The sequence below is a fragment of the Sylvia atricapilla genome, chromosome 5 (genome assembly GCF_009819655.1).
Source record: "Sylvia atricapilla isolate bSylAtr1 chromosome 5, bSylAtr1.pri, whole genome shotgun sequence".
NCBI lineage: Eukaryota > Metazoa > Chordata > Aves > Passeriformes > Sylviidae > Sylvia > Sylvia atricapilla.
In genome coordinates, this window is record NC_089144.1 from 32,626,686 (window position 1) to 32,639,523 (window position 12,838).

The 12,838-nt window shown below is 41.6% G+C and overlaps 1 protein-coding gene across 1 annotated transcript in view; it reads left to right on the forward strand.

Annotated features, from left to right (window-relative positions):
• SRGAP1 (SLIT-ROBO Rho GTPase activating protein 1) overlaps positions 1-12,838 on the forward strand; it is a 144,662-nt gene that overhangs the window by 59,653 nt on the left and 72,171 nt on the right. The window contains 1 exon segment of the mRNA XM_066319103.1: positions 12,404-12,599. Coding sequence (XP_066175200.1) covers positions 12,404-12,599 — 196 coding nt within the window.

A 12,838-nucleotide genomic window follows, 5' to 3' on the forward strand; every position in this document is an offset into this window, starting at 1 on the left:
AATGCTTAAATACTGAGCACTTACTGTCTTTGCTTTCTATTCTAGGTAGAATTTTTTTTCCCCTTCTATCAGCATTTTGTTTCTTCAAAGTAGGCAAAATTAAATGTTGCTCAAAGCCCTTCCACAGATGCTATCTTATTCTTGCTGGCTATCTTGTTCTTCATAACCTGAAAGTTTGTGTAAACAAGTAAAAATGCATCTCCAAGCTTTTTAATGACGCCACTTGCTTAGAATTTGTAACTTACCTTTGGACTCCCGTCATTTGGGCCTTGCTATTTGTAGTAAGGGTGTATTTAGAAATACAGCATGGGACACCAGCATCATACAGTTTGCAGCCCTGTGCAAAGGTGGAATGAAATTTATAATAAGTCTTGTACCTTTCTGAGCAGTATTTCTGGGCATGCCCACAAGCAGGTCATGGCACCCGTAGAGTGGGGAGTGACCCGCAGAGTGCCGTGGTGTCACCATTAGCATTTGATGTGTGTCTCCTCCAGTCTCACCTGAGCTTGGCCCGTGTTCAGCACTGAGCGGGTGTATGGTAAGTTGGACGTAGGATGATTGTCCTGAGGAAGGTGCAGCTAGCTGTGAAATGATCATCATTGTATGGAGAAGCTACAGACGAGGTCTTTTAGATAATACCCAGTTTGGACATGAGTAATCTACAGTTTTAGACTGAGTCAGCTGGGATGACTTGAACTTCATGCAAAGGTAGTCCACTTTTCTTTGTGATTTTTGCATGACAGGACTGTGACAGATTATCACCAAAGAGACAAAGCAGTAGATTAGCACTAAGATGAAAATGTCTGTCTAGGCAGAGAGGCCAGGATGGATGCTTCAGTAAGCAGTGTCACTGTACTTTGACAGACTAGGTGCAGAAAGGAAGCTGCAGTGAAAATGCACATTTTGCAGAAATTGGAAAATAAAATGTTTTTCACCTGGTTTATCTGTATTTTTGTGCCCTTTAAGGTTTGTTGATAGATTTTTAATGGAACAGGAATAGAATAATTGGAGGCAAAGGACTGCAGGTAACTTGAGGCAAAGGATTGCAGGTAACTTGAAACTCAAGGTCAGCTGGGTTTAAGTTATCCACTGTCTGTTGATAAGCTTAAGTAACTCCAATGGCTTGCCACCGTAGTTTTCTTTTCTGGGAACTGACCTGCTTTCTCCTTATCTCTCTACCTGTCTTTGTTCTATAAATATTTCTGATGAGAATTTCAGTAACTTATTTCATGCAGAAGAAGCGATTTGCTTGCCTAGGACACACTGGCATCTCTTTCTGCTCCCCCTGCCCTTTCCAGGAGATGCTCTCCAACTCTTTGGTCACAGCAGTCACTTTCAGGCAAAGAGGACAGATTCTTGTCAGCAGTTTGGCCATTTGTCAGCAGTTTGGCAGTCCTGGGTTCATCTAGCCTGAGTGGGTATGCACTGCCACACTTTATGACTTTTTGGTCTTTACTTAATCCTTCTGTTTCAATGCTTTTCCCAGTATTCCTGACTGACTTTAACACATCTTTGCTTTTTTCTTTAAAAAGTGGCCCTAAAGTAAACATTTGGAAGTTTAGCCCTGTTGTAAAACCAGTATCAGGAGTATTCAGAATATTCCTGATTAAGGAAACTTGAACCCAGGATAAAGCCTCCTTTGGCAAATTGTCAGAAGCCTGTGAGACTCATATTGCTTGCTGGCATGTCTGGTTTATCCTTCCAACTATCCTTGCTTTTTTCCCCAGTTGATATCTGAGTTTACAGCATTTGTTATTTCCAAAAAATTTCCCTAGTATTTTGCTTATGGTTGGATGATGGTCTTACAGGATGGAGATTTTGCCATTGTTGATGTCACATCTTTCATTTCTTCATTAAGTTGTGCGTGGTAATTCACAGAAGGTGATTTACTAAACAATTTTTTTTTCCCCCAGAATAAAGAATAACTATTTTTGCAGGTTATCACTTTGCCACCCAGCTGCTATGGCTCTGATGTGCTTCTCAGAGCTGGAACTTTATGTTTACGAAACATCAGGATTCAATTTCAGTTTAGCCAGGGAAAGGGCCTAGGAGCTACAGCTACTGCCCTGCCCATAGCAGTTCTTAGTTTCTCACTCCAATGCAGCTTTTGCTACCAGAATACCATTCTATTTCCAAGTGGAGATATGCTAAAAACATAGAAAATAATAGTTTTATCGCCTTTTTTTTATAAAGAATTCTGAGCTAAGCATGTGAAACATTCATCCCTTGGCATTTAGTGAAGGTGCTCTTAAGTGGCACATCTGTTTCCTACAGCTGTTTTTGGTGTCTTTGCTTCTACAGAGCAATCATCAGAGCCCTGCTGGAAACACTAATCACCCATATATCTGTTGGAGAGAAACATTTGCAGAATACACAAAACAGTGAATTAATGCAGATACTGAGTTCTACAAATCATTGACTTTTAATCTTGTTCTTCTGATATTTCATCTTATTAAAAAAAACCAGGAGTGATATTTTCTTACTTTCTTATTTTATTTTTTTTAACTTCCAGCAGATTGAAGACTGTTTCCAGGGGACTTGGAAATATGCCATTTTTTTAGCCCAGATTTCATTTACTAGCAGATGCTGCTCTTCATTTTATTGTTGAGTGAGTAAGCAACAGTTACCTACAGTCTCATGGGATTTTTTTTTCTATTCCTATTAGCAGAAACCTTGGATAGTGGACGCTTTTTTCTCCTGCTACTGTAATGACTGAAGATAAATTTAATTAAATGTGGTCCACAATCCAATTTATACTTCCCTGTAGCGGGAAGAATCTTCTCTGTGACACTGAAGGATTTGTTTTTTCCCAGCTGCTGTTAGTGGAATTTGAGGCTCTGTGTAATTGGGTTCAAAACCATCCTTTGAGGTAGGCATTTTATTTTCTCACTTAGGCATTATGCCTACTACCAAATCAGAGCAGTACACAGACAAATGTATTTGCAGCATGGCAGAATTTATCTAATCTTGTTAGGTGACACATAAAAATACCTGTCTGTTACTACTACTCGTATAATAGTTTAATCAACCAGCATGGTGATTATCTGATTATCTGTTTTACATTTATTAGTAATCCCACAGACAGAATAAGTAATTCCAACATGATAGGAGTTATTGTTTTGTTTAATTAGTAAAAATAGTAATTTTCTGTTCAAAGTTTGGCATACAGAACTTTTTTTTTCCATCCCCAAAATGTGATGTCCTGTTCTTAAATCTTCTATTGAGTCAAATTCAGTATTATTTGCTATGTGAAAATGAGACAAGACACTGAAGTTTACTTTGGGTAATACAGTCATGCTCAGAAGACCAATAATCCCTTACTGGCGCTTTGGTTTTGCAGACTTTGGCCAAGTCTCTACTAAAAAATTATGCAGATCAAGGTCCATCTGGTCTGACAGACATATTCCTCAGCCAGACTTGCACTTTTACGGTTAAGTCTGTCCAAGAACTGTGAAGCATGGTGATAGAATTTCATTCAAAGGTTGGCTGGGTGGTAGATGCCATCCTTCAGTCAGCACTGAGTGGGTGATTGAGGAGCTCTGATGCCCCACTGCTGCCTCACCAATGCAGGGCCATCCCTGGTCTGTGCTGCTGGTGATCACGGGCTCATGGGTAGGGGCTAATGCTCCATCCAGAAGTGAGCCGGCACCCAAAGCAGACTCTGCCACTCTGGTTTGTTGCCCAAGACAGTTTCTTTGCCCCATTTGGTTGGGTAGGGTATACAAGGCCTTAAGTGACTGCAGGGATGTACTCAGGTGAATAATTGGCATGGGATATGTACATAAAATTTTAAAATTCATGTTGGAGGCATCTCAGTGGCATAGCAGTTAATCTCACTGAAGAAGAGGAGTGTTGTGGTCTGTTGCAGAAAAAAAGAATACGTATTTATTTTAGATGAAAAACACAAAGGTGCTCATTGTATTAAGTTGGGTGGTTGGAGTTAATGTATCAAAGCTAAATGAGCAATAGTGAAAGAATTTTACTATATGTTAGACATGTTGGACTGAAAAGTCATGTGGGTAAAATGCTGGCACACAGCAAGATTACTGTTCCCTTCTTGTGCCTAACTGCACTGTTACTTCACCTTGAGACTTAAAGAGCTGTCACTGAAAGTCATGGCTGGGTCAAATGCATGCTCTTATTTATTACATGCAGCAGGGTGTGTGTCATCCTAAAAATGTTTTATGACCTCCTAAAGATGTGCCATGCATGGAGAATCATTTTCACAGGATGTAGGGAGGGAATTTTCCCTAGTTGTTAATTTCTGAGTTTTATCACAGTGATAGTTACCAAGGTACAGGAGATGCTGTATCTGATTAATGTGCAGATTTCATGCTTTCTTTCTTATCCTGCTGCTCAGGAGTTCCTGGCCTGCACTTCTGCCACCATAACTCTCATCTTAAGAGCTGTGTCACCTGCCAGAGATTCAGAATAACTAATTTTTTTGTCAAGAGAAGGCACATCTCTCAACATCTCATTTCCAGAAGAAGCCTTCAGATGTTTTCACTTGTCAGCTCTCCACCCAAAATATTAAGAAAGAAGGGGTTTATTGTGACAAATAAGTAGAGCTTAACAAAATGAAATGGTGCTGGTCTGGATGCAATCTGTACTCACATCTGTATGGTCAGGAGGTTTATGCTTCTCTGGAGGCAAAAGAGATATGTGCCTGTATTAAGACTGGAGTAATTTCAGAGTAGTGGTGGTTGACTAGTGATACAGTGTCTGCTGCAGAGTGGATACTGCTGCACTATTCAGTGGCAGCTCCATCCTCAGCCTTGCAGCAGCTGAGGCAAGCATTCAACCTGATTTTACCCAGTTTACAAGTGAGGAAGCTAATTAAGAGTATTAGGTTTTTGTTACTGTTTGGATTGTGACAAACTGGGTTTTCTTTCCTACCGGACCCCTGCTTTGTGTGGATTATTTGTCTCATAGAGTGCTAATGCCAATCAGGCCTTCCAGACATTATGCAAAAATTGTTTCTGAGGAGACCCACAAGTCCTTTTTTTCTGTTCTATTGGAAGATATATCGTTGGTGAGAAGATAAGAATGATTTTGGCGTACTGATTTCTTTTTAATTTTCTCATGTACCCAAAATTAAGGCTGAAGGAAAGGCTCATAGTATGTTTAACAAGCATAAAAAAGGATGATCAAAGCCCTTAAGAAGCTTCAGAATAAGTTCTCCCATAGATCTTGACAGTTTAGATGCCCTAAATGGGTTTTTAGACACCAACTTGGTGATCATCTGTCTGCTTGGCAAACAGTTGCATGGACTATTTTTCCTCTCTCTTTTTCCCTCCCTCTCTCTCACTCTCTCTGTATTTACAGAGCTGCTTTGCTCATCTAGAGGTGGGGCAGTTGGATTTTTGGAGGGTATCTGCTTCCACAGCGGGAGATAAGGGCTGGGCACTCTCGTGAAGGACCTTGAATGAGACTGTTGACGCAGAGGAGGCATCTTGCCCTTTGCTCTTCTTCTACTCTTCTGGTTGGCAGTGTTTTGAGATGAGCTGAGCTTTACTATTGAGCAAAATAAAGTTCCTTCTCCTCTGAGGGACAGAATTTTTTGTCCTCAGTCCCAGCTCCTGTGACTACAAGGACAGAGCACGCCAGGCTCGAGTTTGGTAGGACATAGTGCCAGCACTTAGTTATGTGTGCAAAGGAGCAGTTGCCGCAAAGCAGTGGAACTCAAAATGTGGAACAGGCTGACTGCCTGCTTAAATTCATGGTTGCTTGGCAGCAGCACTGTGGCAAAAGTGTCCTGCCAAGTCATGAGCTGGCATCCTGCCCTCCATTTAGACTCGGACTGTAGGCAGCCAAGTGACCAGCAGCTGTGGCTGTGAATAGCAGGAGGGCGATAGTCCAAGAACAACAAGAAGAAAAGCTTCTTCTTCTACATCTAGGATTTTCTTGGCTCTTCCAGACATCTCTTCTCATTTCAAAAGGATCGGAAGGTGGAAGGTGCCCTAATGCAGCTGTCCTTTTTGAATCCTGTCCACTGGGATCCCCTAGTTAAAGAATTCTGCACAGGCACATGTTGTTGCCCGGTCTGTGACTGCAGTAGAACAGGAGTGTGTTTGCTTGAATATATAGAATGACATTTCCAGCTTCAAGGAGAGGATTCATTGTTTCTCTGTTCCCTTTGTTTGAGCAGGACAACTGAAGTGACCCATAAACAATTGTCTGCATCCTGCAAATGGCTTCACACCAGCTTTCCTGCTAATGGCTGCACAAGGATTGGTTTTGATCTTTAAGGATGCCAAAGTGCGTGAATGAACATGGTTTACAGTTTTAAGGAGATGACAGATGTCCAGCAGGGGCTTCAGATTGCTGACTCTTTGTGCAGCCCTTCAGAAGCAAGCATGATTCTCACTTCTCATCCATTTCTACGCTACAGCCTGAAGACGTGAATCTGTCACAGCCAACCTCAACCACATCCCCCAGAATCCCTAAACAAATAAAAAATCTGAAATTAATTCTCTGGAAAACAGCACAGAGTCAAACATTAAGTTTAATGCTGGGCTGTGCATAGCTGAGGTTGCACTTTAAAGTGGCAACATGTATAAAGCTGTATGCTCAATATACTAAGTGAAATTGGTAGGGATCAGGGTAGAACAAAGTCCACAAAAAGCCCTGCCTGTGGAAGCTCAAGGACATCAGTGTCTCACACTTCTAACGTGGTGAACACAGCGAAGTGATTTCCCCTAGTCTGTCATAGGTGGTTAATGTTGTGGTAAAGGCTCATGATCTATTTAAAGGCATTTCTGCGGCATCCTTCAAGATCTTTACCCCAGCATCTCTCATTAGCTGTCAGTCTAGTGGAATTTCCTGGCTTTTGAAGTGGATTTTCCTGCTTGTGGTCCACAGAAAATGGCAACAAGGACCTGGGGGCAAGTATGAGCCAGACTCCCTGCTGACCACAGAGCTTCCCTCACCATTTGTCATAGAAATACTTGAATAGCTTTCTAGTCAAGTCTCTGAGATATACAATCTTTCCATCACTGGCATCTTCAGACTGTGTATCTCAGAGACAAGTATTGGCAGCTGGGTCTGAGCCCCCACCACGAATCTCATACCTCATCGTCATCTTCATCTCTTTGTCTGTTAAAAGGACAATAATGTCTCTGGAAAGTGGTGGAAGCATTGACAGGACATGGTATTAGGAGTACTAGATGTGCGCAGGACACCTCCAGGCCCCTCTCAGTGATTCCTGCTGCGGTTTCTCTGCTGGCAGCATCCCTCAGTGGGCTGGAGATAAGCACTTTTCCTCAAACAAAATCTAAACTGCAGGTGTTGGCCAGCTGCATGCAGCTGGACCAAAGCTCTGCTTGTCTTGACAAAAAAGCCAAAACCAATTCCTTATAAGGCAGTGACTGGAATGAAACTGGAAATGATCAGTCCCCTCATTTAGCACCCCAGCTCTAGCAGCAGGGGTAGACATGAACAGTTCTTCCTGCTAAAAAACTGGGGCACCATGAGAGGCATATAAGCCTACAAGTGTCTTCAGGAAGGAACTGCCAGATGATTAATGCTGCAATAGCTGCTTAATTACAAATGCATGTTGGTCACCAGATTATATCTAGGCTGAATTAAGGTCTGAATCTTTTCCTGTGAAATATGATCTGGATATCATTGGCATGACCATGAGGGATATGTGTGTTGATAGCTCACTGGAGTAAAAAAAATGACTAGGTGTAATGGTTTAGAAATGTAAAGTCTAAGATACCATGTATTTGTTCTAGTGCATTTGATGAGACATTTTTTGAGTGTTTTAAAAGTAATTGGTTTTGTTTTTGTTGTCGTTGGGGTTTTGTTTTGTTTTTGTGAAGGAGCATTTGGAGAAAAATGGGAGGTGGTGTGGCTTTGTCTGGTTACCCAAGAGGTAAAACCTGCAAACATAACTACATCTTGTGAGAGCCTCTCTACTCTCAAAGAGTTCTGTTGAATACTTGTTTTTGTGTTCTTTTGAAGGGTGAGGCCCTGAGGCTGTTGGTATGATTATCCAGTAATACCACCGGATTAATATGTCTGCATAGTTGTATATTGGAATCATGACTTAAATATAGCTCCTTGCCAGGCAGGGTGAGGCAGCAGGTGGGAGGCTTGCAGTGCAGCCAAGGGGGGTGGCTTGGGGCAACATGTCCTGCTCTGTGGCATTCCCAGAGCTTTCAGCAAACACCAAATCCAATGTCAGTGCTGCTCTGCAAGCACAAAAGTTAGTTCCACTTCAATGGAGGTAAGAGTGGCAGGCTTCAACAGCTCTTTGCGTGGCCTCAGGCAGGAAGCATCTTGAGGCAGGTGTGTGGATAGCACCATGAAGCACTCTTTAGAGTTGCTTGCTTGAGAGTTGGTAAGAGAGTTTGTGGTTGTCTGAGAGGTCTCCAAGGTCTGACAGGCTAGGCATAGCCCAGCATGGGAGAATAGTGCAGCATGGCTGGAGCACTGCAGTACTGCAGGGCAGGGTTGGGGGTGGACATTGCAACGGGGAGTTCTGTAGCAGGGCAGCAGTGTTGGTCTGTCCATGGGTTAATTTGGTTAATACCATGTGTTTACAAGTTGTGAGCTACTGAGGTCAGGAGGGGGTTTCCTGTGACTTTTCGGGATGTCTGATGGAGCCTAGTGCTTTGCTCTGTGGAAGTGAAGGTGAAGAACTTTGTTCCATGCTGGTGTGTAGCCAGCATTATGATTGTGTCACATTGTAGTGTATCTCCACAGATTCTTTCAGGAGGAGCACTGGCCTGTCACTGGTTACATGTTCTTCAGGGTATTACAGTATATTACCGTAGTACTGTGTAAGTCACTATTTGTAATACTGTACTGTGTGCAAAGAGGTAACCTTGATGAGTTATTTCTGATTATGATTTGGGTGATGTTAGTAATTCGGCTTCATCTGCTCTGACTTAACTTTCAAAGCAAGTATAATCTGTCTCTTTATTTTCATGGTGCACAGATTTAACCACTTGTCAAGGAAATAAAGATTGTTGAAAAGTTAGTTATATCTTCAAAAACTGGCATAACAAAATCTAATTTTATACTTAATGCAGTAATTCTAGTGGATGATGTCTGTGAGGGCATAACTAAAATAATTTTTAACATGAAAATCTTCAGAAATATACTTTTTTCAGTTTATTGATTTAAGTACAGTCACATTAACTGCTTCCCTCACTTTGATTGTGTGTGCAAATCTTGGACAAAGTGTAGGGTGGATTTAAGTTTTTTTCCAGTTGATATGATCTCTGTTCAAGCTGCAGTATAAATGTATGGGATTCCTTTGAGCCAGCCCCTGGCCAGAAAACCAGTGAGCATGACTCAAAGCTGCCAAGAGAAAGGAGGAGAAGGTGTTAACGGGTCTTTTCCTGGCACAAATAGTCTGGCAATTTGACATCAGCCACTCAGCGAGCAGAACGGTACAATGTCATTCCATTACAACTGGTACCAATTTGACTTCGAATTTAAATGTGCCAGCAAATAAGAGTAAAGACAGGCACCCTTCTCTTACTTGCTGCACCTGTCTGTGTATCTGTGGAGTTTGGACTATACTGATTTTGTTTCTTTGAATACAGTGCAGCAATTTTCTGTACCACTCTTTCTAGCCCTAGGGAAATCACACATGTGAACTGGTTAAAGAAAATAGCATTGCCTTGGTGCATTCTTCTGTAGCAGTAGGTAATGGGTAGTCTATTATAGTTAATAGTACCTGGACAATTGTGATTTTGTCATACACAGCTGCTCAGGCTGCCTGCCTGTTTTGCCAGTACTTGTTCTGGGGGTTTGTTGTCGTTTGTTTTTGTTTGTTGTTTTTTTAAATCCACTACTCTCTTCAGAAAATGGAAATCACAACATTTTCTGATCTGATTTCTTATTCATTGCCATCCCTCTGCCTGCCAGTATGGCATTACACATGTTATTAGTAAAAGAAGAATTAAAAGTGGAGGAGCAGAATGATGTGAAAGACTGGAAGGACAACTGCTGTTGAAGTCACTTCTGGACTGACTGTGGTCAGCTAGCATGAGTGGGATGTACATCTCCCCTTTTTCTCCTCCATCAGGAGGCCACAGCCTCAGCCTTTTGGACTCAGCATGTTCTTCCTCTTTACTGAGATTCAAATAACCAGAAATTACAAATCTTCCTTCATAAAGCTGCTGCCCCCTGAGCCCCTAATTTTACCAGCCTTACTCAGAGCTTGTACATCAGCTTTCATAGATCATGCTTCAATTTTTGTTTTCTAAAACACAAATTTGAAGGAGCCACTATTGTCCACTGGAAAGCCAGACAGCATCAAAAGGCTAAGGCAGTTTCTTATATTTTATCTGTTGTCCCATTGTTCATTGTTTCTTGTATTTCAATTCATACATTCCTGTTTCTAAAATCTTTCTCATTCCTGTTGCTATGGTAAAAGCCTGCCTAAAAAGGAAGAATTATAGCAGCAAGATACACTGACCTACAAAATAATTGGAACATAGTTGCTCTGTACAAAACACCACTTTTAAAGTAACTTCTAGAAAATCTTGAGTGGGAAAGGGAGATGGCCAAAGTGTCAGGACCATGTACATAGATGTGGATTTAGTGAAAGCTCTAGCTTATGGACAAAATTGCTGCTTCCTGACCAGTGAATCTGTACAACCGGTTTCCCATACAAAGGAATTTTCCATGACTGCAATATTAACAGTAGTAGACACCTAAAAAATTGGTCTTGGGTGTCTGTTTCTGATGTTAACCTTCGGCTCTGATGTGATTTTCTCCTCTGTGTACATGAATGTCATTGATACAGTGTTGTATTACAGTGGCTCATCCTTGCTGGAGGCATGGTTTCTTTCCAACAAACTGATTTGAAATGAAGTGAAAACCAAACCATGAATTCTTTGGTTCACCTCCCAGACTGTATAAAAATGGATAGTCTCATTAATGATTAACACAGCAGCTGGTAGCTCACAGGAGAGCTGGAAGAAAATACTGCAGTGTCTCCCTCCTCCAGCAAATATATTGGCTTAACAGTTTTCTGTGCTTGTACTACCTTATTTCAGTTTACACATTTGAGTCCCATCAGGGTGGGTCTCTGCCTTCATACCTGCTCTAAGATCAGTAAAGATGCATTAGATCCTAGTTGCATCAGATAATTTTTTGCAATGTTATTACTGCTTAGTGGTTTGCAGTTCCATGTGATGTTAGCATGGCTTTCAGAATGCTCTTCTATTTCAAACTATGCTGTGGGCTTTGAAGATTTCCAGGATCTTTTTGCCCACAGCATGGTTACGTCATTAAGAATCAAGTAAAATTTCAGAACAATTTGCATTTACATGGACATCACTTCTGGGTGTTTTCCTATTGATAAATCCTTGTTACAGCATTAAACTGTGTAAAAAATATACACATATATTATTGTCAGAAAGCGTTTACTCCTCATTTTAGTCCACAGTACTGGGGAGTACACTGTGCCTGGGCAGCTACGAAAGTGTAATGAACTCTAAAGAACCAGAGGGGTTTTTTAGGTTGAATGTTCTCAGAATGTGTCTAACTGGCTAACACTCAGGAAATAAAAGTGCTAAAAACTTACCAAGCAAAATTTAAAAAACAAAACAAACAACAAAAAACCCCAAAACACCACCACACCCCAGAAATCTCTAAAATAAAAACCCTATTACATAGTAATTTTGCACTGGCAAAAAGTGGTAGGAATTCTGGAGGCTTTTCTCTATTGTGCTAGAAGAGAACTGTGAGCATATTCTCTTCTAAGCTGGGAGTCTTCTAAAATTATTTTTTTTAATAGTAAAAATATACTATAGTCTCTGCAACCTTGTGCAAATTTTTGAATAGTTGTCTCTAATATAGGTACATGTTTTCCTCTATATTTGCTGTAAAACATTGTTGAATGCAAGTATATTACACCAGTTCTTATCCTGGCAGAGATAGGGCAGATATGGAAGCTCACCTGTGCACAGTTCAGTGGATAATGCCTCCAGGGTTTATCACAAGGTTGTTTCTGTGATGTACATGATGATAGTACACCTGACAGTCAGCAGGCTGATCCTGGCCCAGAGGGTGCTTTTTTATCCAGCCATTCTTCAGGGCAGCACCACCTTCTGCAAGGAGAGAACTCTGAGATGAATGTTGTGCTAGTGCCAGAGGCCAGGAGAATGAGAGGGGAAGGTGGAGGCTCACCTGATCCGGGCAGAGTCCTGAGCCTCTGCCACAGCTGTTTGAAGACAGCAGGTGGGAAGATGCTGGGCGTTAAGTGTGTGGTAGGAGGAGTGAGAGCTGCCACTGCTGTGTCCCACCACAGGACCTGAAATCCAGCTCCAGCTGGTGTAGCTGTGAGGCTGAAGTACACTGGAGTGTTTGTAATTTTGGCTGGTAACACTCAGTTAATTTGCGTTCACTGACCTGAGTGGATATGTGTTTCTCTCATTAGAGATCCGAGCTCAACTCGTTGAGCAACAGAAATGCCTGGAGCAGCAGACTGAAATGAGAGTGCAACTTCTTCAGGATCTGCAGGATTTCTTCCGCAAGAAGTCAGAAATAGAGATGGAATATTCCCGAAACCTGGAAAAGCTGGCAGAGAGGTTCATGGCAAAAACAAGAAGTACAAAGGATCATCAGCAGTACAAGTAAGAGAAACCTGCTTGCCCATTGCCCCTGTGTTGTACCTGTTGCTGGTTCAAAGACCTATTTAAGACTTCCAGCCCTGCTAAGCAAGGTAGCGGTTCTCAGTGCAGTTGAAGGTAGATGAGTGCCTAAATACTCAAAATGATATGGCTCTATGCAGTATCTCATGTCAGCTTCTGACAAGTAGTTTCAGTTTCTTAAAAGGTAAGTTGCACAATTATTATCCCTAACATACCATATG